The following is a 25,631-nucleotide window of genomic DNA, read 5'->3' as shown; positions in this document are numbered from 1 at the left end:
TCAGGCTCATCTGGAGTCTGTTTTACTTTCTTTTAAAAACCAGCCTAAAATGCAACTCCCCACCTCCCCACCACCCAGGCTTTTAAGCAGGGGTTTTATTTTATCAGCTTTTTAATCGTCTGCTCTGTTTTAAGAGCAGTATTTATTCAGCTCATATCTGATGGTATGGTTTTTAATGGCTTTTTTTTTAATGGTTGGGGTTTTATACTGTGGCTTTGAATTGTAAGCCACCTTGAGATGCAGCACAGAAATATTCTAAATAAACAAATAAACAATAGGTATATGGCTAGTCCTGGAAGTGACTTCTGGAACTTTTACACCTCTGTCTCTACTATAGGCAAACATAGCAAGGGGGGGGGGAGGGATGGATGGATGGATGGATGGATGGATGGATGGATGGATGGATGGATGTTTGGAGGAGACAATGATTCCCCTCTCATGCTGGGTATCAGAAACTAACCTGTCTGGCTAGCTTTACACCCTATGAGAGTTGCAGCTTGCCAGTTCAGTATCCTGCAGTTGCTTGAGCAAATGTTTCAAGAAGGCTGAACCAAGGGAGGAAACAAGATTTCTATAATTCGAGAAAGCTTCTGGCACCTGAGTAACTGGTGGATTGCTATTTTTCTCGTTCCCGGAGGGAGCTTTTAGTGATACAATCATTAGGAAAATCAACCTGTGCTGTTTCTTCCTCTGCACTGATTTGAAGCAAACTGTTCTTGCACACAATAAGAGCATTTCTATAGAGTTAGAGAATTCCATGCATCTTCTGTCAATTTCACAAGGCAGGTCAGCATTTTACCCTACATAGCAAAGAGTGCTGAGATATGTCCTTTTTTACAGTCACACATACTAGGAGCCTACCAGCTGTGGGCAAAAGGAATGCCCAGTAGCCACAATCATATGCACATCAGGGACAATTCACATGTAGTTTTGGTACATATTAACTGACCACTAGAGTTGTCAGGTTCTGTGCATATCGAGGCATATGCACACAGCAAATGCCACATTGACACTGTTCACACAACATGGCAACCGTGCATATAGCACAGTCCTGTTAGGCTCCTGGGACATATGATTATAATTCCTGGAAGGGACTATGGTGGCTTTCCTAAGGGCTCCTTATGCATTAATGGCAGAAGCAACATTGGAACTAGCTCATAGAACGTGCAGAATAATCCTGTGCAAAGTTCTACTCCAGCACAAGCCCACTGATTTCAACAAACTGAGGATTCCGTAACTCTGCACAGGACTGAATTCCAGAGCTTTAAGACCTGGGTTTAAATCCCCACTATACCATGGAAGCTAGCTGATCTCCTTGGGACAGTTGTTCTTTGTCAGCCTAATCTACCGCACCGTTGTTGCGAAGATAAAATGGAGGAAGGGAGAATGAAGTTGTAAGTTGCTTTGAGTCCTCACTGGGGAGAAAAGAAGGGTATAGCTATCTAAAGAAATGTATCTAACCATTACATCCCTCTGGCTTCCCAGTCTGGTCACCTTCTTACAAGCACAACATTGTATTTAGTTATTATGGTTTATTGGGAACTGACATACTGTAAATCAGAGCATGGATCCCTGCTTCTAGCAGCAAATTACAAACCTTCTGGTCTGCACAAGGTCGGTGTACATCCTCCTCTCAGACAGATGGTTGGTGCTGTTAACTTTGACAGCGCTCTTGGGAGGGAAGATGCAGCTAGGACATCAGGTCTCATAAATGTCCTCACTGTTGTAAGGAGAAGCTGCAAATACTGTTGACACTGAACGCAGCCACTTGTTGGAATATATTTATGATTCAACCACATTAAACTGCTGTGCCATCTGTCTTGTTTATAGCTCAGTTTAAATCTGTTTTAATTATTTGATTTTTGATTTTTTTGGGGGGAAGTATTTCGATTCTTACTGTGATTTTTTAATGAAGTGTTTTAATTCTTACTGTGAAATGTTTTAACTTTTGTTGTCATTCACTGTGAGCCTGTTTGCAGGGAGGGCAGAATATAAGCCGAAAGTAATAAATAAATTATAAATAAATAAAAATAGGGGCAATTTGAATGTTTGTCACTTGCTTTGTATGACTGAAGTTGTCATGAGAAAATATGCCAACATGAACAAGAATCAGTCATCCCCACTGCAAAAGCTCAACACTCTTTAAGGAAAAGGTCTTGCACAGATGAAAGTTAGTCTTTGAATATTTGTACATAATTGTCCTTACATAATAATTTGGAAGTTGGTGGCTTGCAGTAAATTAATTACAGATGAAAGTTAGTCTTTGAATATTTGTACATAATTGTCCTTACATAATAATTTGGAAGTTGGTGGCTTGCAGTAAATTAATTACATCCCCTAATAAAATCCATTGCATAGGTCCTCAGGAACAGTAGTTTTAATAGTTTAAGAAATATTCCCTGGCAATAGAGAATGTCCTGTTTTTAGGTGAAGTTTACCCGAGTGGGTACCTGCATGCTATTAGATTTTCCTGCCCAGAGGCCCTCAATCCATTTTCAATCAGGCTTCAGACCTGGTTGTGGAACTAAAACAACTTTTGTAGCTGTAGTAGATGATCTTTGTTCACTTCTTTCTTCAGCAGTATTATTTTACTGCCCTGTCCTGGATGGCTCAGGCTAATCAGATCTCAAAAGCTAATCAGATCTCAAAAGCCTTGCTTAATATTTGGATGGGAGATCGCCAAGGAATTCCAGGGTCACTATACAGAGCAGGCAATGGTAAATCACTTCTGTTAGCCTCTGGCCTTGAAAATCCGATTTGGTGGCTGCCATAAATTGACTATGACTTGAGGCACTTTGCACACACGTAAACAGAGTTTTACTGACTCATCAAGCATTACAATGAATACAATGACTCATCAAGCATTTCCTTAATTGGGCAACAGATCTAGTCCTTTTTTTGTATTTTTCAGATGTGTGTGTGTGTGTGTGTGTGTGTGTGACCTTTGGTGTCTGACCCCTACTGGGGGTCTGGAGGATATTCAGGGAGGTGGCTGAATAAAGCCTGCCCCCGCCTCCTGTATTTCAAGGATATCTCCCATCCAAAGTACTTGCCAGAGTCAACCCTGCTTAACTTCCAAGATCTGACAAGATCGGGCTTGCCTGGGCTATCCAAACAGACCTCATCTTTGATGGATTTTGTCTTTACAAATATGCTTGATAAAACGTTAACTGTGGGATGTTAAATACTGTACAGTGTCATGCATTTACTTGTTTCCCCCCCTCAAAGGGCAAACAGCCACTGGGGAAAGAGATTTTGGTCAAGAAAACATAAGAAAAGGTTGGTCGAAAGCTCTTGCTGTCCAGCTACTGAAAGAAAAGCTTGAGAGACCAGTCATGGATCTCCTGTGCAATGTGGCCCTCCGTAGAGCATTACCAGGCTGTGCACCAGCCGTTCCTACTGTAAGCAAGATTGGAGTCCAGGAGCACCTTAAAAACCAACATGATTTCCAGGGTATAAGCTTCTGAGAGTCAAAGCTCCCTTTTCTTCAGATACAGAATCTTACAAAGGGAGTTTTGACTCTCAAAAGCTTCTCCCCTGGAAACCATTTTGGTCTTTAAGGGTCTACTGGACTCGAATCTTGCTCTTCTACTGCAAACTAATGTGGCTACCCACTAGAAATTACTGTAATTACTGAATGGACCATGCTCCTTTTGCCAAATAATTTCTGAATTTGGACCGTGCTCTCTTAACCCTATCTTCACTTTTATAATGGATGCATCTTCTTACAGGTAAATTGTTGAACAGCTTTTACGTTTTAATGACTTTTCCAGTTCTGCTTACAGAACAGATGGGTAAAGCTGAACTGAGAACTGAAAACAACCGACAGAACAGGAGCTCTGTAATCTCTTCTCTGTGGTTCCTTCCCAGTCTTCTTTCTTGTGCCTTCTGTTGTGATCTATTGGAGCAGCCGTTGTCAAGGGCTCATCCACAATGACTCATCTTCTTTGCCTGAGGGGTTGCAACTAATCTACAGCCCAGCTGTGTGTGTATGTGTGTTTTTCCAGGCCTACTGCTCCTTTCCCATTATCAACATTAGCATTAGATTTTATCTATTGCTTTTTAACTTTTTCTTCCGAATCAATTAGAATAATGTGTCTGTTTATAAAGGTATAGCTCTTGAATCTGCAGGTTTTTACCCTTTGCTTAATCATATTTGCCAAGTAACAAATACCTAATATACACCCAATACATTTGATATGCAGGTGGGGAGGGTGAAGTATTGTGCAAATATTTGTTTGCCAGCAGAAAGGTGACTCATGAGAATAGGGAGCGGCTTGATGCTGAGCTATCCATCATTGTGTACTGTGACTGGCAGTAGAATCATAGAGCTGAAAAGGGTGATACAGGCCATCTAGTCCAACCCCCTGCTCAATCCAGGATCAACATAAAGCATCCCTGATAAGTGTTCATCCAGCCACTGCTTGAAGACTGCCAGTGAGGGGGAGCTCATCGCCTCCCTAGGCAGCCAATTCTACTGCTGAATTACTCTTATTGTAAAAATTAGTCTTATTGTAAAAATTGAGCCACAGCCTCCTCCCTAGCTTTGCAAGGTCTCTGAAATGGGTCTTTCCCAGCCCTGAGACATTTTTAACTAGAGATGCCCACAACTGGCTCTGGGATGCTGTGCATTCAAAGCTACTGAGCTATGACCCATACTTCTTATTCAAGGGTCAGGCCAGAGGCTTCTTGCTTCAAGTCAGCAGAAATGGGGAACTTGATCTAGGCATCCAGATAATGTCAAGGGCAACAAATGACTGTGAAGTACAGGGTTCATTCAGGTCTTGGGGCTCGATAGCCAATCCCCTATAATTTCTCAGGTGCACTGGAAACTGGGGAACAAGCATGCCTGGACTAAGCCCATGAAGTTCAGCTCACAGAAATCTCTTTCTACCTGGACTGCTCTTGCTGTTATTTGGGTTACTGTCTACTGTCCATGACACAGGTATTAGAAAGTTGCAACATTATTCCATTTGGCTAATACTATCAGCCAATTGAAAACTTGTGGGAAGGGTGGGATATAAGTCGAAATAATAAATAAAGAATAAAAAATATAACCAAGTGTACATCACTTAAATCCTTAAGGAATCTTAATGCTTTATATTACTCCTCCACAATCTGTACATTTCTGGTAAGGTGTTTATATTATCTTGGGGAAAATGGGTCCTCTTCAAAAACAAGAATAGCACAAATTTGCAACTTTTTTCATGGGACGTCCTGATTTCATAGAACATAAGCTAGATAGTCATTCTAAGGTATGCATTTCATATTAAAATTTTTTAAATGGTGGCATTTCATGGAAATATGGACATTGTGGGATTGGGTCAAAATGTAGAACAATGCTTTCTGAGCTCATGTTAACTTCCTTGATACTTTATGTTGCTAGGGCAGATCTTAGGCCCTGTGTCCTTCAATCTTAACCATGCCAAACACTGTGCCCCCAGCAAGGTGCAGATGAATTAAACCAAGCTATACAGGAGTCATTTATGCATAAACAGCTTCCTATATGGAGGAGTGCCCCTGTGATTCCGTCTTCAAGGAGTTCCTGTGCCCTTCATTTTACTTATGAATCTGGCCCCAGTCATGGAAAGTGGGAACTGGTATATGGGCAGAGGCAGTAGCCTCAAGCACTATAGTATATCTCTTGGAAACCATGTATTTGTAGAGGATAATGTCCTCAATTGTCATGCAAGTTGATATCACCATCTTTATAAAAGGATTTGTCAATAACTGAAGCACAAAGGAAGCATGGAGCAACAGATCCCTCCCAAGAAAAGAGTAACACACTGACCTGCAATATCCATTTCTTCTTGAACCGTACATGAAAAATATTGCCTATAATTTCTCATGGTCATTAAAGTGATTTGATTCTTAAGGTATGCAGAATAATGAAAATCAATGTACATTACAATTACTTAACGACAGCATTGCTAGGATTGCTGTTTCGATGCTAGCAGAATCCAAGTAAATTTTCTATGTCAAACTGTTATTAAAAAAAGAACATACCATTAGTGCTACATTTAACACTTGTACATTTTTATTTAATTAAATCAGCCATTGTACACATTGCAGCTATGTATTGTTAGTGTTCTTGGTTTGTTTGTTGGTTTGTTTTTTAAAACTTTTAACTAATACATGCCCTCATAGATATATTCAGTTAGTGTTATCACCATGGGAACAAGATGCTGATTCATCAACTTAAAATCACTTCTTCTCACAGTATTCAAGTTCTCTGATAACACGGCAAAAAGAAAATCAAAACTGAAAAAGGAGAATAGCCATTATGCTGTTACACAGAACATCATCTGCACTGCAAATAACACAACAGAAATGCGTTTCTTTTAGAGCCCCGTTCTTGAAGGTCAACCAGTGATGTTCTTGACAATGAGGAATGAGCTATTGTGTGTCCTGAAACAAGTCTCCTTCCCTTTTGGCAGTCACAAGGGGTTGCCTCCTGCTTGCCAGCCAAACAGAAAGAAGAAGGGAAAATTAGCAGGGCACTTTGGGTAGCTTTCTTAGTGGGAAACCAAACTGCCTGGAGTGCTCCTTTTTTCTGTTGGCATAGAGGTTATTTTAATGAGGAGGCTGCCATTTGTGTTCAGTATTCTGAGCACTGAGTGAGTTTTATTTTTGCACGAAGGAAAGACTGGCTAGGCTTTGAAAAATATCCACCCTGGAGGACTTGACTCATCTTTGTTGAATATACTTTGTCTTTATCAAATAACTGACTCAAAATGTATATTGTTTTATATGTATATATATATAATATATATAATTACATATATAATGTTAAAATGCTACAGAGCTTCAAACCACTATCAGAATTAGGAACAGACCACAGAATTATTCCAGAGTCGCAGATACCCTTCTTGGAAAAATCAAAGTGCAGACATTTACATGGTGATTCTCAAAAGTTAGTTCAGAGACATAAATAAAAAGAGCAACAACTGTCAAATGCCCAATGGATTCATATCCTTTAATGGAAAGAAAGAAAAAAAACCCCACACCTCAAACCTCTCAAATGGAAGGATAAAATCTGATTGCTCAGTGCTAAGAGGGATGAGAAGCTGTGGACATGATTACAAGAGGGATGTGTTTCTATTTTTCAATGCCACATGCATGTACCAGGTAAGAGGCAATCTTGATAGAATGTGGTAAATTTAGAGTAACATTTCTCAACGAGTGGGTGAGGGTTTTGTTCCCCTTCTTAAGTTATCTACAGTGCAGTGGCCAGCAGAAAGTACCACAGTAAGTGTGGTTTGCTAAAGCAGTGATGAAGAAAGGAAACTACAGTAGTTAGAACTGTTTAATACACCCTGCCTCATAATCCCATTCTAAAATATTTGAATACAGTATGCAAAATGTGCCACAGATATAGCTGCTAGCAAGTTATATCTAACTGGGTATTTATTTTCCTTCAGGAAATCTTTAGGTGGTTTTCCAGGAATCAGAAAGGGGGTGATGGCCACAGTCCAGCCATCTTTAATGGAAACAGCTAGAGTCTGAGGTTTCAGCCTGACTCTTAGAAACTTTTTAACCATGGTAGATCGTTGTTGGAAGTCCTAGGGACACAGGAGGCCTGACATGCTTCCTTCTTGGTAGGTCCATGTCCTATACTCAGTGGATTGTGTTAGCAATAATACATCAATTTCTCTTCAGCAGTCTCAACAGACCTTGCAGTCCATGCTGCTAAAAGTAGTCATGATAGGCAGTGTTTTCTTTCAGTCTCACCAGTTCAAGCACTTTAGCTATTTACAGGGTAATGTTACCATCCCTTTAAAAAATCATGTACATTGTCAGTTGAAGAGGCCTGTGGAAGAAGCTTTTATGAATCTGGTGCAGAAGCAAAGGAACAGCAAAGATGGCAGGATGACAAGTTTCCAGTACAGCACAAAGTCGACGACTTTTAGTAGACAAACCATCCCTAACAAAGGATGCTATCTTTGGTCACAAATTAGCTTACAGATATTTTTTAAAAAAGGAAAAGGAAAAAAAAGGGGGAAAAATCTATTCAACTATATATGCCCTAAGTAGAAATGCCAGTGTTTCCTGGTGATTACATTTTTATGACAGCTATGGTGGAAGAAGGAAGTGGATGGTGGATATCGAATGGATATGTGTGTTGGTCTGCAGGTGAGACTTAGCAGCATCTCATTTGGCCTCTTGCTTCCACTCATCTTTGCAGAAACGTCTTAGCAGTTGCTGAAGGTCATGCTGAAGGTCATCCCGGGGTAGTGCTTCTGGTACATCCTCCAGCACTTCCACGTGAACACGTTTACCAAACTGGTCCTTAACCACAGTCCTCTTCTGTGTACTGGCTTTACTCATTGTTGTCCTACCAAAAAAGGAAAGGGTAAGGGGGGGGGGATAAAAATAGAATTTATGAAGGAAATGAAAATTTTGAATGATTTAGAATTCCAGCATAAGTTTTGAGTTATAGCAGAACCAACGCAAGTGATTGTAGCTATCTTTCACAGCAACCCAAAAGCATGCTACATACATGTGTGAGTAACCAAAAAATTGTTCTGAATTCATCCATCGCACTGGATTTTCACTGCTGCAGCCTTAATCCCTAGATTTCACACTCAGAGTTTACAAACTGATAATTAAGAATACAACCAAGAGGCTCTGTAACACAGTTCATTATGCCCCCAGTAAATAATTTAATCATTAAGATGCCAGAAGACCCTTTGTTGGTTTTGGTGCAATAAACTTGCATGGAAGTTGTCAGGGCTATTTTGGGGCAGGAACGCACAGGAACGGAGTTCCGGCTGGCTTCAGAGTTGGCCACGCCCACTACAGCCAAAACCTCTGTGCGTGTGGCTACAGAGGGAAGGCCTGGAGAGCAACCCCACTGGCGACTCCGAGACGGGCGGGCCATTTAAATGCTTCCCTGTGCCTTCCCTGGCCTGTCCAAGGGTCGGCTTGCCCAGGCTCCCTGCAGCCATGGGGCACATAGGCAAGCCAAGGGGGGGCTTTCCCGGGTGCCCCACAGCTGTAGGGCGCCCCGGCAAGCCAAGCGAAGGCACGGGGTGTGGCCTAATATGCTAATGAGGTGCGCTGTCGGGGTGTGGCCTAATATATGAGTTTGTGCTGTTGGGTGTAGCCTATTATGCTAATGAATTACTGCTGGGCTTTTTCTACAAAAAAAGCCCTGGAAGTTGTCAATAACAATAATGGCCCTGTACACAGATATTAAACTACCTCTTGAAAACCATGCAAGCCCTTCCAGTGTGGTAAATCTTGAATCGTGATAATTGTGTGAAATATTTCTGCTTTCTCTCTTCTAAGTGCTGACTAACTGTCACCCATTAGGATATATGCTACTATCCTTGGGCACAATCAACAAAATGCTCTTCCCACATAGCTTTCCAATGTTTTCAGAAATGGTTAGACTGTTAGGTGAGTGATGGCTACTTCTAGATGCCATTGCCATTTGCTTGCTCATTCACTTACATCAGCAAAGAGCAATGACACTTTGGAACAGCAGCTGCCGCTACCTGCTCTCCTGTGCCCCTCTCTCCTGGCAGCAGCAGTGGTGGGGACCAATGCTCCCTCTAAGCGGTGGAGTCTTGCGAGCAAAATTTCTATTTTGTGAGCTCCTGGCATCAAAGTTGTGAGCAAGAGATTTAGCCACTGCATAAATTGGTTTCCTCTGGAGCCCTCCTTCCTGAGCTAAGACAGAAATGTGTGAGCCGGAGCCTAAAAACCTGTGAGCTAGCTCACACTAACTCAGCTTAGGGAACTCTGGTGGGGACAGCAGGATTGGAGTTCCCTCTGGTATATATGATGTTGTTCTGCTCTCTGCTATGCAGCAAGGGGAAACAGAAGAGCAACCACCCGCTGCTTTCATCAAAGGAGGAAAGAAAGACCAATCTCACTGACCTTGCCACTGCCCACAGAGAGAGAACAGGAAGTGATGACTATAACCTACTGATGTCCAGGATGGTCCAGAGCTTGGCCATGGGCACTCTTGGGACCCCAGGCAGCTGCCTGACAATACTGATATATTTGTGCTCTGCGTGCAACACTCTTACACTTTCTCCTGTACCAGGCATGTGATGGCTGCCCTGAGATGCTTTGGAGTGAAGTCTATGACAGTGATAACTTGGTATGAGGAGACTGGAGGAGGCAGAACCTTTTGCCAGCTCCCACAAAGCCTCAGTGGGGCTAGGATCTGCTTTTTCTCTCAACCTCAAAATCTCTGTAGTACCATAAAATGCAGCTGTGTGCAGTTCTTGCACATCTCTGGATCAGGGCCATGGATCATAATCTCAAGACAGTCACCTATCTCTTAGCCTTGTCCTTAACTATAGTTAAACACTTAATTTCCATTTTTATCAGCAAATTATTGCTTGCAGACTTTGTTCAGAGGTGCCATTATAGCTGCAGATGCCTAAGGACTGGAGATGATACAAAACATGCTTGGATTCAGACTAGTCAGTTCCAAGAATTAAAAATAGTAAACTAATTGAGACTTGTTTCCACAGCTTCACGTTACCAAAGATCAGATCTTCCCTAATAATTTGCTGCACGGAGTAGAACGCATGCTTTGCCTCTTCATTAAAAATGAAGCAATATGATGCCACAATAATGATTGGAAGCAAATATGCATATTCAACAACATCTAGCCTTGGCATGTATTTACAACTTGATTAGAAATACAATATGTGCATGCACACACACAAACCTGGCTCAGAAACATTTCCATGTGGTCTAATATGGAACCAGTTTTTGGCTAAATGACAGTTCTAGGAGAAGGAGTCCATATTCTGTAGGGGTTTTTCTTTCTAGCCATAATTTTAAATTTGCTTAGTAAATAGCATAGTGAAACAAAAAAAAATGGATTGTCAAACAGGGCTTTGCTACTGAATTTTTATGTTGCGTGTGGTAAACATCTCAATATGTCTAGCAGGTACCTAGGAGACATAACAAGTGAACATTATTATCTACACTAGCTTCTCTCGAAGTCTCTGTAAAATCCAGTAACCTAAGCAGTTCCCATCCTTACTTTGTTTTGACCTCTGTGTGCTCTGTTCATACATTAGGGAGAAATCTCAAACTGGTATGAATCTCAGGCACATGTGTGACCCTCCCTCTCCAGACTGGGGAGGTACAAATAAATACAATTCACTCTAATTTGTTGTGTCATGCCTGCTGGGAGGTGGAAAAGAGGACTGCATGAGAACTCATGACCTGCCCTGGTTTGAGACTTCACTTCAAAAAATAACATGGAAATTAGTTCTCTAAATCTTTACATATTGGTGCCATGATATGCTTTGATTTGTTTTGAGGGCCTTAATTTGGTGCAAAGGTAGATCAAAAATATCTGAAATCAATCAATCAATCAATTGCAATGCATTTTCATTTCAGAGCACAACTGTAAGGTGACTGCTTTTTCCTGTACCACAAAACGTTATGCTGAGCTGTAGCTCAAAAACTAACAAAAAATGGGATGTGTAGTTCCTTAGGAGGAAGCGCTGGTATCCATGCCTACTGCTGCAGAGCACAAAGGCATTTGCCCACACTACTGACAGTATGGCTATGGTTCAGTGTGTCTTCCTTAGAATTTCATCAATCCTATATATCGATTTGAAACCAATGCCAGACTGGAGAATATGAGAAGGACTGTGGATTACTGCTTTCAATTTTTGGTCTTCATTAAAGTGATATTTCATCTGCAGTATTATAAAGAAAGCTCAGGTATAGCTGGCATGTTGCTAGAGCATGGAGTGTACAGGAATTAATACTATAGAAGCAAAATTAAAGGGATGTTTCTGATAAAGGTTTCAAACAGAAAAGTATCAGGAGAATCGTTCATCGTTCTAAATTTGGAGAGGCAATTTGGTATACTTTCTCCCTTCTCCTAAAAAGATGCCACTCACCAATCTCAGCATCTTGTAATACAATCCTAAATAGAGTCACATCCTTCCAAGTATATTGAAGTCAAACTCTGCCTAAGATTATAGTTTAAATCGGCAGGCCAGTACTATTATTCCATACTATTGTATTATAGTATGCATTGTTCCAGAACATGTTTTTTGCTTAAATCTTTTATTTGCCTTATAGTGTTAACAGGAAATTGAATCAGTTATATAAAAAAATATTTTTGAACAAGGAGTATTCTCCTATTTCTGTGATATGTACGAACCATGGAGATCTTTCTAGAATCTTTTTAAGATTCTATTATTGCATACTTCATACACAGGAGCCCTAGCTATTTCGAAAGCACTTCTTTACTTCCTTTAAGCAAACTCTGTTAACATAAATGGTTTAGTAGACTTGTAAGTAATGCTGAAATCAGGTAGACATTATTTCACTTGTCATTATTGTTTCTGTTAGTTTGTTAATCTTTTGCACTAAATAGTCCATTTCCATGCCAACCCAAACCTTTTAATAACTGAGCCATCCTCTTTTGTGACCTCATTCTCTACTAATGGGGGAACTTCAATTTTCATTTTGTTACCTGTATAAATCAGGGCCTGAAGTAAAAACACAAAACAAACCCTAGCACAACAGACTAGGAACATGGCATAATTATTTCAAGCTACTGAAATACCAAAAGAACCTCTGAACCAATAACAAAAATATATAACCATCTGTTTTCAGGAGTATCCTGATAAAATTAATGGCTAAGGACAAAATTTAGTTCCAGAAAGTGGAGGGGAACAAATAACCACACAGGAATTTTCTGACTTTGCTAAAATTTCAAGAGAAGTGTTTCTCCTGGCAGAGTAATTCTGCTAATATGTTGTAGCATTTTTAATAGAGACAGACAGAACGCCCGGTTCTGCTCAGGAAGATATTCAGGGAAACTGATTTTTCCCCTTAGATGTTCTCACTCCAGAATTACCCATCTCAGATTGTGGAGACTGGATTCTGCCACTGAACATTCTAGAACCTGGATTTTTTGACAGCTCAAGGCAGATTACACAGTGTAAAGCAATGCAATCAAACAGGATGAAACATCCAATGAGCAATGCAATGGGACTAGGATTACAAAAATCAGAAACAATGCAAAATTATGTCATAAATAACACAAAAACATGGGATTATAAAGGTAGAAATCAATGCAATAAGAGCAACATAATACATACAATGAACAGTGGAAAAGACTACTTCCCTGTTCCCTTTATAAAAGTACCCTCCTGAACCATTCTATTTTACTACGGTTTTATGAAAAAGAACTTGGTTTAGCATCGTTTGCAGAGTGACAGAAATGTGGGAGCCTTCCTGGCATCCTCATGCAGGCCATTCCACAAGGAAGGAGCCACATCAGAGACTGTGCGTGTGCAGACAGTTATGGATCCTACACCTTCTCAGGGTGGCCCTTTATAAAGCTTTGCTCAGGTCCACAGCCTGAATGAAAATTTATTACACAGCCACTGTCATTGGATAGCCCAGGCTAGCCTGATCTCAGAACCTTAGCAGAATCAGCCCTGGTTAGTACTTGGATGGGAGGCCACCGTCCAGGGATGCTACTGTTAGCCAAATTGCTCTATTTCGTATTAATTATTGGGGAACATGAGTTATTTATAAATAGCAATTGGCATAAGGGAGCAATCACCTTTATATACAGAGGTCCCACTTCTCCAGAGAATCAGTAACAGACAAGCAGGCTGATATTAGTTTAAATGAATGTCTTTTACTGTATTTTCTGCACATTCAAACATTACACAAACACACACACAATTATACAGGGCTAAGAAACTTAGAGAGATTGGGATAGCACTTTCGCATTAGCAGGAGGTTCGTTCGTTGGTTTACCTGATCCTGAAGAGATGAAGTCTTCCAAATGGAAAAATAGGGGAATTCTAGAAAAATGGGGATTATGCTAGGAAAAGGGAGCGTGCAGACTGAACCAGCAGAAAGCATGTGGAGACTCTGGCTGCAGTCCAAGAGTCTTAAGGCAAGGAGGGTGCCGAGATAGCCACAAGTCCAAGAGGCAGAGAGTATAGAGGACGTTGAGGGGGTGTAGAGAGAGCAAGAGAGCAAGCACATGGCTGGGTGTCCCTTTTAAGGGGGGGGCTTGGGGGGTTGAGCCAGGCTGGTCACATGTCTTGGCCCATCTCCTACTAGTCCGTCCCAAAAACACACCTATTGGGTACAAAGAACCAGGGGTGGGGACAGGGATTGGTCAATATTGAGAGCTACTAACTTGGACTGGAGAGTGGCACCTGGATGAAGAGGGTATGAGTCACCGAGCTAAGGCTATTGTTTCTTGATGGGCTTAGCTGAGCCTGTTGATGGGCGAGAGATTAGTTTCCAAGCAACCATGTGTAGAACCTCTTGGTTACATGCAGTCTTGCAGGTAGATGTATGGGTGTGTGTGTGGGGAGGGGGTCGCCTGCGTGCGTCAGAGGGAGCTCCTTATGGCGTCTGGAGCCCTTTGTTTCTGGTCTTCTCTCTGGGTTTACAGTGCATCACATGGCTAGGGAGCTGGTCCATCTTACAGCAGGCAAGAGGGCAGGTAACTTCCAGGAACCATTGGCACAACATACAGGAAAGCTTTCTGCTTCTGGGTGTGTGTCTAGCTGGCATCATTTTTGGGTTACCACACAGTTCAGTCCCTATTTACACATTGCTTGCGCAGTCCACTTTATCACTTATGGGCTATAAAGTCCATAAGAGCACATTAACTGCCTTGCAGGGTAACACTATGTGGAGGAACACCAAGGCAAAACACCTCTGTTCATCTCTTGCCTTGAAAATAGGGTTGCCAGCCTCCAGGTGGGGCCTGGAGATCTGCTTTTACGACTGATCTCCAGCTGACAGAGATCAGCTCCCCTGGAGAAAATGGCTGCTTTGAAAAGTGGGCTCTATGGCATTGTACTGTGCTGAGGCCCAACCCCTCCCCAAACCCCACCTTCTCCTGGCTCCACCCCGAAAGTCTCCAGGTATTTTCCAACCCAGACCTGGCAACCCTACTTGAAAACCCTACAGGGGCCACATAAATTGGCTGCAACTTGACAGCACTTTCCATCACCACCATCATTTATTCAGACATATTTGACACAGGGGGTCATCCATGCACAGAAGTTTTCCTGCATTCATATATTTTCCTGCAGCCCCTCCCAACACCCAGAAGGATCATTCCTCAGGCCACAGGATACGTGCAGAGGAATAGCCATTTGGGCTGGTGGGCTAGAATGAGGAAGGACAAGGGGAGGAAATCAAGCTCTTTCCCCGGTGGAGTTGTGCTTGTGGAAGAGGGAGGAGGAATGATTTTACCCCCTGGCCCTTCCTCACTCCATCCCCCTCCAACCTGCGTGGGACAAGTCTCACGATCCTGGGAATGATCTTTCTGGGGCTGACTGGGGCTGTAGGCATGGAGAGGAATGCTGGAAACCTGCCAAGTGTATGGTACTCATAACTAGAAAGGAACTCCATTTGGCAAAGAAGAAAGTATTCTTTTGAGTGAGAGCCAGAGCCAGAGATGAATTTTGGGGTGGGTGGGACCTCAGATGACAAAACAAAGGTACTTCAGTGTCAATGTCCAGTGAGTTTGCTTAGTGGGTATTGAGGCCTGTCTGCTGTGAAAATGGAGAAGCTCCCAAGGTGAAAATAAGAAGGTAGGTGATGGACGATTTTAAAACCTTTCCCAATTAATTTTTAAAATAATGTTAATTTTAATTAATTTTCATTTCAGTTGTTTCTGTACATGAGAGAATATATTCTTCCCATTCATGAATATTTCCATGCAGAATTTTCAGACAGACAAAAAAAGAGAGACTATTTTACCGCTTCAAAGTCATCTTTGGCTGTGGGCAGATCAGCAGCTAAACTAGAGTCTCCATGATGCTTCTCCAGTCTTTCTCCGTGCACTAATGTGGTCTTCACAACTTTGCTGACTTTCCGGTCTTCCACTGGCTCAGACTGAAATTCTGAGGTGCTAGACAGAATACTTGGCTCAGAAAAAGTCACCTGATGAACAAAGGTTTCATAGAGACCTCTGACTGACTGGTTAAAGTTTGGAGTGAATAAAGAAAAGGGAACTTTGCTACTTGGTTGTATGGTTAAGAGTGCTATCCAGTGTTACGCCAATCCCTTCTAAGATGATTGACTTCAATGGATGGCACTGTTATTATCCTAAACAGAAGTAAATTGTAAATTAAATGTAAATATGTGCTTAATATTGGCCCCATTTGTTTTTCTTATTAGAAAGCTTTCCTCACAGAACAATCACTTCAGAAAATTGCTTTAGGAATCTTTCAGTTCACTCTAGCTTGATTCTACCTTTACCAAGCAGATGGAAACTAGATTCAAGCCCAGTAGCACTTTAGGGACCCAACAAGATATTTGGAATATAGGCTTTCACAGGGGTCATTTCGTAGAAAAAGAGCTAGGGGAACTCATTAGCATACCTCATTAGCATATGCCACACCCCCTGACATCACCGGAAGTGTGTCATAAGGCCACACCCCCAGAATGCGCTCGCCTGCTTCGGGAGAGGGGATCAAAGTGTAATACAAGCCTCCTCCGAGACTTGATCACACCAATCTCAACTCTCTCTTGGGTCTTGATGCCTGCCAGTCATTCCCCCTGCCTGGGGGAAGCCGCGTTGGACGAAAATACAGTCCAAACTGCTGTAAGGAACACCCGTCCACCCTGAGCACTTACAGGGTGCGTCAAATCGCCATTTTACCCCGACCGGAAGCAGGGGGCGGGGCTTCGTGTGCCCCGCCCCCCGCACCTCACCCGGGGGAACAGCGATCCCCCACGATCCTCCCCGAATCGACCCCTGGGCTTTCAAGAGTCAAAGCTCCCTTTGTCAGATACCTCGGTATCTGATGAAGAGAGCTTTGACTCTTGAAACCTTGTATCCCCAAAATCTTGTTGGGTTTCTAAGGTGCTACTGGACCGAAATCTTGCTTTTCCACTGCAGACCAACACGATCACCCTCTAAAACTATCAGGCATATGTCAGATTTGGTCCTGTGTATTTTCTACCTGTACACCCCATTCCTTTTATTCTGATTGTTGCATACAACTGAAATAGCCTTAAGGTCTCAGATAAGTTGAGTATTTTGAACTGGGGAGTGAGCCAATCAGTTGCTAGGCAACACTAGGAAAGAGGGAGGGAATTAGTCTACTGGCAGTTGTCAGGACACAACGGTACTCAAAACCTGTCTGTTCAGTCTTCTTATATTTTCCTGCTCCTGTTCAATCTTTGGCTGTACAAGCCAGCCCAAATTTTTAGGAGCCGGACTCATTTTTCAGGATTCAGAATTTTGTATTTTAATGGTCATATTTTCTAATCATGGCTAGCAGAAAACCTAATCCTAAACTCTTCAGTTTCTCATAGTTTTATTAAAGCTATGACAAAAAGTGCTACAGAATATAAACACAGGGTAACCTGGTTATCATGAACACAACAAAAAGCCAACCTGTAACCCTAACCTTAACTTCTTCGTAATTTCGTTATTGCTTGGGAAAGCTGCATTCTGTTGCATATTGGAGCCAGTATAGAAATTAATTGATTTATCACTGCTGAACAGTATTAACATACAAACAAGCAATGACATGAATGTCACACACAGGCATTTTGATGTCATGCAACAAGATATTCAGACGTGAAATCAATAAGCGTTGTGCTTCTACTAAGGATCATTGAGAGACACAACCATTAAATCCTTGCTGAAAATACTAGGCATCAGAATTAAATTTCTAAGCCCTGTGGTGACCTAGCACCCGAGATTTACCAAGCCCTGTCCTATGCTATGCATGGACATTTGTGGATTTCCTCCAAGGGGAGATGTTCCAGATACCCCAGACTTTTATTATCTTCCTGTCAGCTTTCTTAAGGTACTTCTCACACCCATAGCAGCAAAGTGGTCCAGAGGAAGATGAAAAACAGTTTACAAGATTATTTCCATTCACAGGGCCCCATCCACCTCTTTTCAAATCACTTACCCGCCCCCAATATTCCACTACATATATGGCCGTTGTACTTCGACAATGTGTGAATCAGTTTATATGAACACCGCACATGCAGACTTGCCATTGAAATAAATGAGTATTTCAATGGAGCTACACAAATAATTTAGGACATGTAATGATAAATTTTTTTATTTCTGGCAAATTCACTTGTCAAAGAAAACTGGGAGGCAAAAATAAGCTGACCTCAGATTGCTCACTGTCAGTCTTCAGCACAACCCGTTTTATGACTCTGGAGTACTCATCTCCCTCTTCCACTGTCACGGGCTCCTGGGGTGCTCCTTGCATGACAACTTCTTCCTTTTCTGTGCCATCTGGTAAAACGAATCGCCTTATGATTTTCCTAGTGACCTAATAGGGTGACATTATTAAGAGTCATGTTGAATTTAAAGTGGTAGCAAGTCATACTTACAGTTTCAAAACTGCAGCAAACTTTAATAAACACAAAACTTGCAAGTCAGTTAAGGATCAGGTAGTTGAGCAAGAAGAAGAGATTGGATTTATACCCCGCCCTTCACTACCCGAAGGAGTCTCAGAGCGGCTTACAAACTCCTTTCCCTTCCCCTCCCCACAACAGACACCCTGTGAGGTAGGTGGGGCTGAGAGAGCTCTGACAGAAACTGCTCTTTTTCAAGGACAGCTCTTATTAGAGCTACAGCTTGCCCAAGGCCATCCAGCCAGGTGCTAGTGGAGGAGTGGGGAATCAAACCCGGTTCTCCTAGATTAGAGTCCGCACGCTTAACCACTACACCAAACTGGCTCTTCAGCATGGCATCAGGTGGCTGATACAAGTTCACTCTGTTTTCTAGGGAGCCAACAGCAAGGCTGAGGGACACTCAGGTGAGGTGGCTCCCCCTTCCACGGAGGAGTGATTGCTTAGGCTTCTGGAATGGTCCAGGAGGAGGAGCTTCTAAGCCCTCCTGTTCCCACAATCAGGGCAGCAATGCCAAAGAGCTCTGTTCCTCTGGCAAGTCCAGTGGGTTTGGTAGAAACTGGCAAAAAGGTATGTGAAGTTATACCCCCACCTGCTTTGTTGTATATATATCCTGTATAACTGACTTGCAAGTTGTCTAGTGACTCTAGTCTGAGTAGTTAAGATGTTGAACCTTTTGCAGTCTGGGGGGAGTGATGCCTCATCATATGTTATTACAGGAAGCAGGAAATACCGTGGTAAATAGCATCCCATTAAGCCTCAATTAAAGGACATTTTTCCCCTCCAGGTAGTCAGCGGCTCTAACTTGGTGGGACTTTTAGATCCAGAGTTACAAAGGAAAGCACTGATCATTTCAGTAATATGTACTGCCTTTGCCCCGCTTAATTCTTTCTTAGATTTATATTCTGCTTTTCAAGCTTATAAACTTAGGGTGATGTGCCAGTGGTGGCCTTTCCTCAGCCACCATAATTTAGCTGTCGCTATCCATGCTTTGATCATATCCAGACTAGATAACTGCAGTGTGCTGTAAGTGGGGCTGCCCTTGAAAATGGTTCAGAAGCACCAAATGATATGAAATGATGCAACCAGATTATTATCCAGGCTGGCTGCAGAGAAAACATCATGCCAACCCTGGAATAACTTAATTAGCCACCTACCTATTTGCTTCCAGCCCAGTTCTAGGTGCTCCTTATTTAAAGCTCTATATGGTCTGGCACCAGGATACCTAAAGGACAGCCTTCATCCACATTCCCCTGCCTTTCAGGTCTGTTTCTGTGTGCCACCATACAGAGGGTGGCTGCAAGGGAGGGGTCTTTTCTGTGGTGGCCCCCCCCTAGAGAAACGCTTGAATGAAGAGACTCTCCTGGCCCCTAAGCAGCCTATTTTTAGGAGCCAGCTAAAACAGTTCTTTTCACCCAGGTTTTTAATTTTTAACTGAAGGGTTTTCTTCAGTTTGGTTTTAAATCTATATTAGCTTTTTATTTCTCTGTAAGCCACCTTGTAAACCCAGAAGCAAGGAATTTTTAAAAGGATAAATAATAAACCATCATCATATTATTATAAAAAGATACACAGAGATCACTTCCCATGGATCTGTTCTGCTAGTAGTTGGACCTCCCTCCAGCACAAGGCACAATTTGTTTTGATAATGGTGGTGCCTTCCTTTGCTACAAGGTAAAGGTAAAGGTAAAGGTTCCCTTGCCAGTCGAATCCGTTTCAAAGCCGAAGAGCCAGCGCTGTCCGAAGACGTTTCCGTGGTCATGTGGCTGGCATGACTAAACACCAAGGTGCACGGAATGCTGTTACCTTCCCACCGAAGTGGTACCTATTTATCTACTTGCAATTTCTTGCTTTCGAATGGCTAGGTTGCTACAAGGTACCTTTGTCAATTTAAGAGGCTTTTCTACTACTGGAAAAGCTTCTTGCACCAGTAAAATGTGCCTTGTAGCAAAGGATGACACCATCGTTATCAGGACAGTTCTGTGGGATCAAACCCATTGGTTCTGTTCCTTAAAAGTGCTGTGAAGTTGTTCTCTTAGAAGAATGTACCATATGTACAAAATAAAGGGAAAACACGTAACTCCACAGGAATTTGCGGAGCAGATTTGTAAGAAAGAAGCCAGCAGGAAACTGCAAAACAGAAGAGACCCCCCTCCCCAACCATATGTAATCCCCCCCCCAGCATATCAAGATTGATGCAGCTTACTAGGGTGCCACATAAAGCCCCCTAAGATGCCTCATGACAGACCTTTTCTGTCGATCCTGTTGTAAGTTTCCCCTCCCACAAAGCACGGCTGGGGAGCAACCCCACGGTGGCTCACTCTGCAGGGCACCTATGGTGGCAACCTACATCCGACTTATACTTGACGACTGCTCAAGATATTTGATCAGAAGAGGTTTAATCAGATAAAAGGAAGAAAAGGACTTATAACTGTAGCTTCCCTGGGCCTGCAGAGAAATATTGCTGCGCTGGTCATCATAGCCACAGATGCTACCGTTTCTGCCACATCAGCCACAAAGCAAGGCAGATGTGCCAGTACAGTGGGAGGACCAGGTTTGAACTAGCATGTTAGGCTGCAGCTTGGGTCAAACTGATCTGGATTGGCACGAAAAATGCCAACATGCTCAGTTCTCACTGGAGATGCTTTCTTGTTACTGTTTTAATCTAGAATATGCAGAAGTAGATGATGGAGAATCATTCAGTAGCACTCCAGCTGGTTTAACACTTTTAACTTGTGAAATGGGCCAACAGCGTAGCTTTAGTGTACACTTAGAAAAGTGCTCTTTATACTTTCCCCTTCAAGATAGCCACATAATAAGGCCAGACAGTACCTTTTTCACTACAATATGACCATGTTCATCTGTATACTGCTCCTCTGTTACAGCTTCTGGTGGCATTTCAGGCATATCATCAGCCTGTCAGACATAAAAAAAGTCCATGACTGAAGGACATGGCTTTCAACAGACCTTGTTAACTTATTAAAGCAAGAATAAAATAAAAAAGGATTAGGAAGTACCGAAGCAGAATTACACTCAGTTAGAAGTTCTGCAAATCAATCAATGAAAAGCATGCAAAAAAACCTTGAACCAAAAGACAAACAGGAAGGTTTTGGTCTGATAGGTAAGTGATATTGAAGCAACAAATCAAAGGGTTTGCTCTCTCAATGCCCAACAGGACATTCTTCTTCAAAATGCACATTAGATAACAAACCAATTGCATCTCTCTCCTCCCTTTCACCCCCAAATCAAAGAGAAAAAGTTATCAAGGTTATTCAGTGACCATGCAGGAACATGCTAAATCTATCAATGCAATCCAAGCCAAGGGGTTGCTTCCGGAGCAGTCCTTTTGGGGGAAGGGTGGGTTCCTAGAGATGTAACCAGGACATAACTGCCACTGGCACGTGCAGTAGTTCAACACTCCTGTACCTGGATAATCACCCGGCGGCGGACGACCCTGGTTGTTACCATCTCTTCCTCATCTGAGCTGGGCTCCAGCTCACCTAATTCCTCTGCTACCTCCTAGTGGAAGCATGGAAGCATTGCTCTTATCACATTGATGTTGCATGCGTGAATGAAAAGCGCTTGGTTCCTTTTCTATGAGCACAGTGACAACCACATCAACACCCACCGAAGCAGTAGTTTTAATTGATACCAGACAAAGGTTTATTGCTCGTTGTGTTGGGCAGGTCATGAGATGCTGTTACTGCCCCTGAATCTGTAAGGGCATCCTGGCCTACTGGGACCTTATTCAATTTCCCTCACTGGTCAATGCATTTGAATAAACTAGTCAAAAACTTTCCCGTTATCCATAAACTTTGCTTCCTAAATCCTGTCTAATGAATACCTGCTAAATTTTCATGACACGGTTACATTTTTGAGCCAATGGATAATTCCTAACAAGCATCAAGTCTTGTAGTGACAGAAATGTGCATATTAGACAGAGAGAAAAATGTATTTTTATTTATTTAGTTTTGGATTTATATCCCGCCCTCCCCGAAGGTTCAGGGTGGCTAACAATGCCCTCCCCGAAGGCTCAGGGTGGCTAACAATTATACAAATGTATAAAGAGCTTTCTTGTACTGAGATGATACTGTTAACCTTTACTGAGAGCAGCTCCTCCATGACATTCACAGATGTTTTTCCTGCTAGGAAATGGCAGTGCAACCCTAAACAAAGTTGCAGCCTTCTAAGCTTATTTGCTTCAGCGTACTTAGACAGGGATAACTCTGTTTAGGGGAGCTGGACAGATACAGTGAAATGACAGCTGTGGAGAAGGAAGTGAGAGAAAGAGAGGCACTGAGACAGAAACCAATACACTAGCAACAGTCACCAGGTAAGGTGTGTAGGAGTTCATGGACTGGGGTAATTTAGAAATCTCGGGGAGAAAACAATTTTCCCCCTGATATTTTCTACATTTTGTTGCAACTGTTGGACCCAAACCAAATTCAACCTAGGAGAAATTACCAGTCACAAGTCTCATGGGATAAAGATATTTTGCTTCCTTCAGCATAGTCATTTCCTTCACAAACCAGAACTCACTCTCTGTCCTAACATAGCAGAGCTATAATTCGCTCCAATGACCTATTTTGTGAGAAAAACAAAATCAAAAACATGGAAACTGAGATAAACAAAGTCAGGAACAATTTTTGTTTGTTTTTGCTACAGAAATCTGTGGGCATATATTAGATACCCAAGTGGTAACTTCATTGTAAAACAAAGATGTGGCCCAGTTTCTCATATGGCACCATACTTATTTTTCTTCTTACAAAGAGATCATTTCTATATTTGAAAAAGAATATCTGTGAAGCCCTGAGCCTTGATTAATTTAATACCATGCCATTTTTAAAGGTTCTCTTTGACAAAGTTTTCTCTTCCCCAAACTCATTTGGAAAATTTCATATTGGGGCCCTCCGTCCTCAGTGAGCTGAAAGCTGAAAGCCACTTCCCAGTTACGTTTCTGTAACTTTTCTTCTTGTTATCCCATGGATGTAGTTTTCATGTATTTAAATTTTATTTTTATAAGGGTAAATCCTGTGTGTGTGTTGAGTGCCATCAAGTCCCTTCTCATGACCTTCAAAACCTCCCATTATTAACAGCCTTGTGAACTGAGGGCTGTGGCTTCCATTGAGTCAATCCATCTCCTGTTAGTGTGACAGACAGAATGCTGTCCCGCCCCTGAAGGGGAAAACAGCTACTCACTTAAGCCTATCGGAACGCTAATCCAGCATCCAAACACCTTTGAAAAGGGGGATGGAATGTTGGAGGGAAGCACAGCAGGAGCTGAACGAAGTTCTGCGTCAGGGAGAGGGCAGTGAGAGCTCAGGTCTGGCTCAGAAAACCAGCAGAGAGAGTGAAGGATAGCTCTGTTGGGTAGTGTGGCAGAGTGGTTTGGCTCTACTTCTAACAGAGAATTGAGTACAAAAGTGTTAGGCCTGTCTCTGGCAATGAGCAAACCTTGGCCATTTAGTCTGACTCTTAGAAAAGGGCAGACTGGTGTGGGTGGGATCCCGGGTGTGTTAGGATCCAGCCTAGTGGCTAATCGGTGAAAACCTGTTTATGCTTGAAAGTACTGAAGAAAATTGAAACTACTCTTTAAATTAATGTGTCTCAGCCAGGCTTCTATTTTGTCTATCTGGAGTCCCGTGCTGCTGATCTGTTCCTGGAAAGCAATTTATAAATAAATAAATCTTCTTTGTGGTTAATATACAATTCCTGTCTCAGTAACCTCCACATTCTATTTGTGTACCACACAACTTACCTCACAGCAGTGAATCCAAAGCCTATACATTTGCTACCTTTGGAACACCTAGTAACTAAGGGGAAGGTTTATAGTTTAAAATAAACCTGGTTCCCCCAAAATCATAGGAGGCTGTGTGGTTGATAGAAATGGCCTATCACAGTTGGGTCTTCCTGTTTCCTAAGAGTGCTACTCTTCAAAACTGCCATGTGCAAGAATCACTGCTATTTATTATCCAGGTATTATGAGCAAGATTGTATCAAATACTATTCCTCCCAATAGTAAATTCTCTAAAAGTTCAATAGTAACTATATTGAGCTAATGGTGCATTCTTACCTTTTCCAATAACTCTTCCTCATATCTTTCTGAGTGTTCATCAGTTGATTCCACAATCACTAGGCTAGTTTTTCTAGGATATGGATCTTCTTGATGGAAGTGATGGTCCTCTGGTTCCTGCACAATGGGCGAATCAGTCCTCTCACTAGATGTTGGGGTATGAAGGTATGGCCTTTCATGATCCTCAGACCCTGCAGTAGAACATTCAGACTTTTCACTAGCAACGCTTAGTGCTCTTCCATCCTTTGGTGCTTGTGTATGATCCTGGCCTGATGTTGTAACACTGAAAATTAAACATTTGAGAAACTTAATTACTGCACACTCCATACTTTCAGCATGTTTATCTAGCAAAACATTCAGCTTGCCTGAAGAAAACATTCCAAGAGAGCAATAAAATGGAAGTACAATCGAACCAGCATTATTTAAAATTTGCTTATAACTTGCATGGAAATATGCTGGGATTTACTTTCAAATACTTGTGCATAGCAGCAGCCAGAAACATTATTTCAGACGTCTAAAAGCATTCAGCATGCACAGTAGTTCCTTATTTAAATTTATTTAATTGAGACACAATATTCTAAAAGCGCTTTTATACTACAAGATTTATTTATTTTTTTATTCATTCATTAATTAATTCAATTTATACCCCACCCTCCCCGCCAGAGCACACTCACACAATCCAGACAATACATGTCCCTACTTTAAATGATTATTTTGGGGGGGGTGTGTGCTCTGAGAGAGAGCTGTATGTGTGTTTTAGATAATTAGACCCAAATAGCTCTAAATTACTCACATTGTGGATGGTTCTGTGTATAAAAACTCTTTGGACTCAGTTACTGACACAATGGGAGCCATGCCCAGTGAACCTGACTAGTTATCTGGCAGTGTAAAAGCATCTCAAAGATTCTCCAAAACTTGAGGGTACGATTTGACAGTAGTGTCACCCCCATGGCTTGCTTCAGTTAAGTTGACCTACAAGTATTAGACTAAAGTATATATAATCGCTTGAATCTCTGCTAAAATTTCTGCAGACAGAAGCATTTCCAATCTGCAGACAGAAAATACTTCTCCACTACCAAAATACCCTCTGAAATGCTACTCTTGGGGGATGGCGCCCCCTAGGAATAGCTTGGGGGGGAATCACAGGTCTTCTGCAGAAGGCGAGAATCAGCTAAAATCCTTTCCCTAC

At 42.1% G+C, this 25,631-nt stretch overlaps 1 protein-coding gene across 1 annotated transcript in view; it reads right to left on the bottom strand.

Moving 5' to 3' along the window:
• Positions 1–6,904: 6,904 nt before the first annotated feature.
• The window catches only part of ANK2 (ankyrin 2, neuronal), a 180,017-nt gene continuing 161,290 nt past the window's right edge, over positions 6,905–25,631 (bottom strand). Inside the window, exons 42-47 of the mRNA XM_015411007.1 lie at positions 24,443–24,725; positions 21,202–21,285; positions 18,123–18,287; positions 15,742–15,924; positions 12,391–12,482; positions 6,905–8,335 (exon numbers count right to left, since the gene is read on the bottom strand). Coding sequence (XP_015266493.1) covers positions 8,152–8,335; positions 12,391–12,482; positions 15,742–15,924; positions 18,123–18,287; positions 21,202–21,285; positions 24,443–24,725 — 991 coding nt within the window. The 3' untranslated portion in view covers positions 6,905–8,151. The remainder of the gene's footprint in view (positions 8,336–12,390; positions 12,483–15,741; positions 15,925–18,122; positions 18,288–21,201; positions 21,286–24,442; positions 24,726–25,631) is intronic.

Source organism: Gekko japonicus, unplaced genomic scaffold (assembly GCF_001447785.1).
Source record: "Gekko japonicus isolate JY-2015 unplaced genomic scaffold, Gekko_japonicus_V1.1 scaffold362, whole genome shotgun sequence".
Lineage (NCBI taxonomy): Eukaryota > Metazoa > Chordata > Lepidosauria > Squamata > Gekkonidae > Gekko > Gekko japonicus.
Note: the sequence above shows the minus strand (reverse complement) of the source record. Positions and strands in the feature narration are given on the sequence as shown.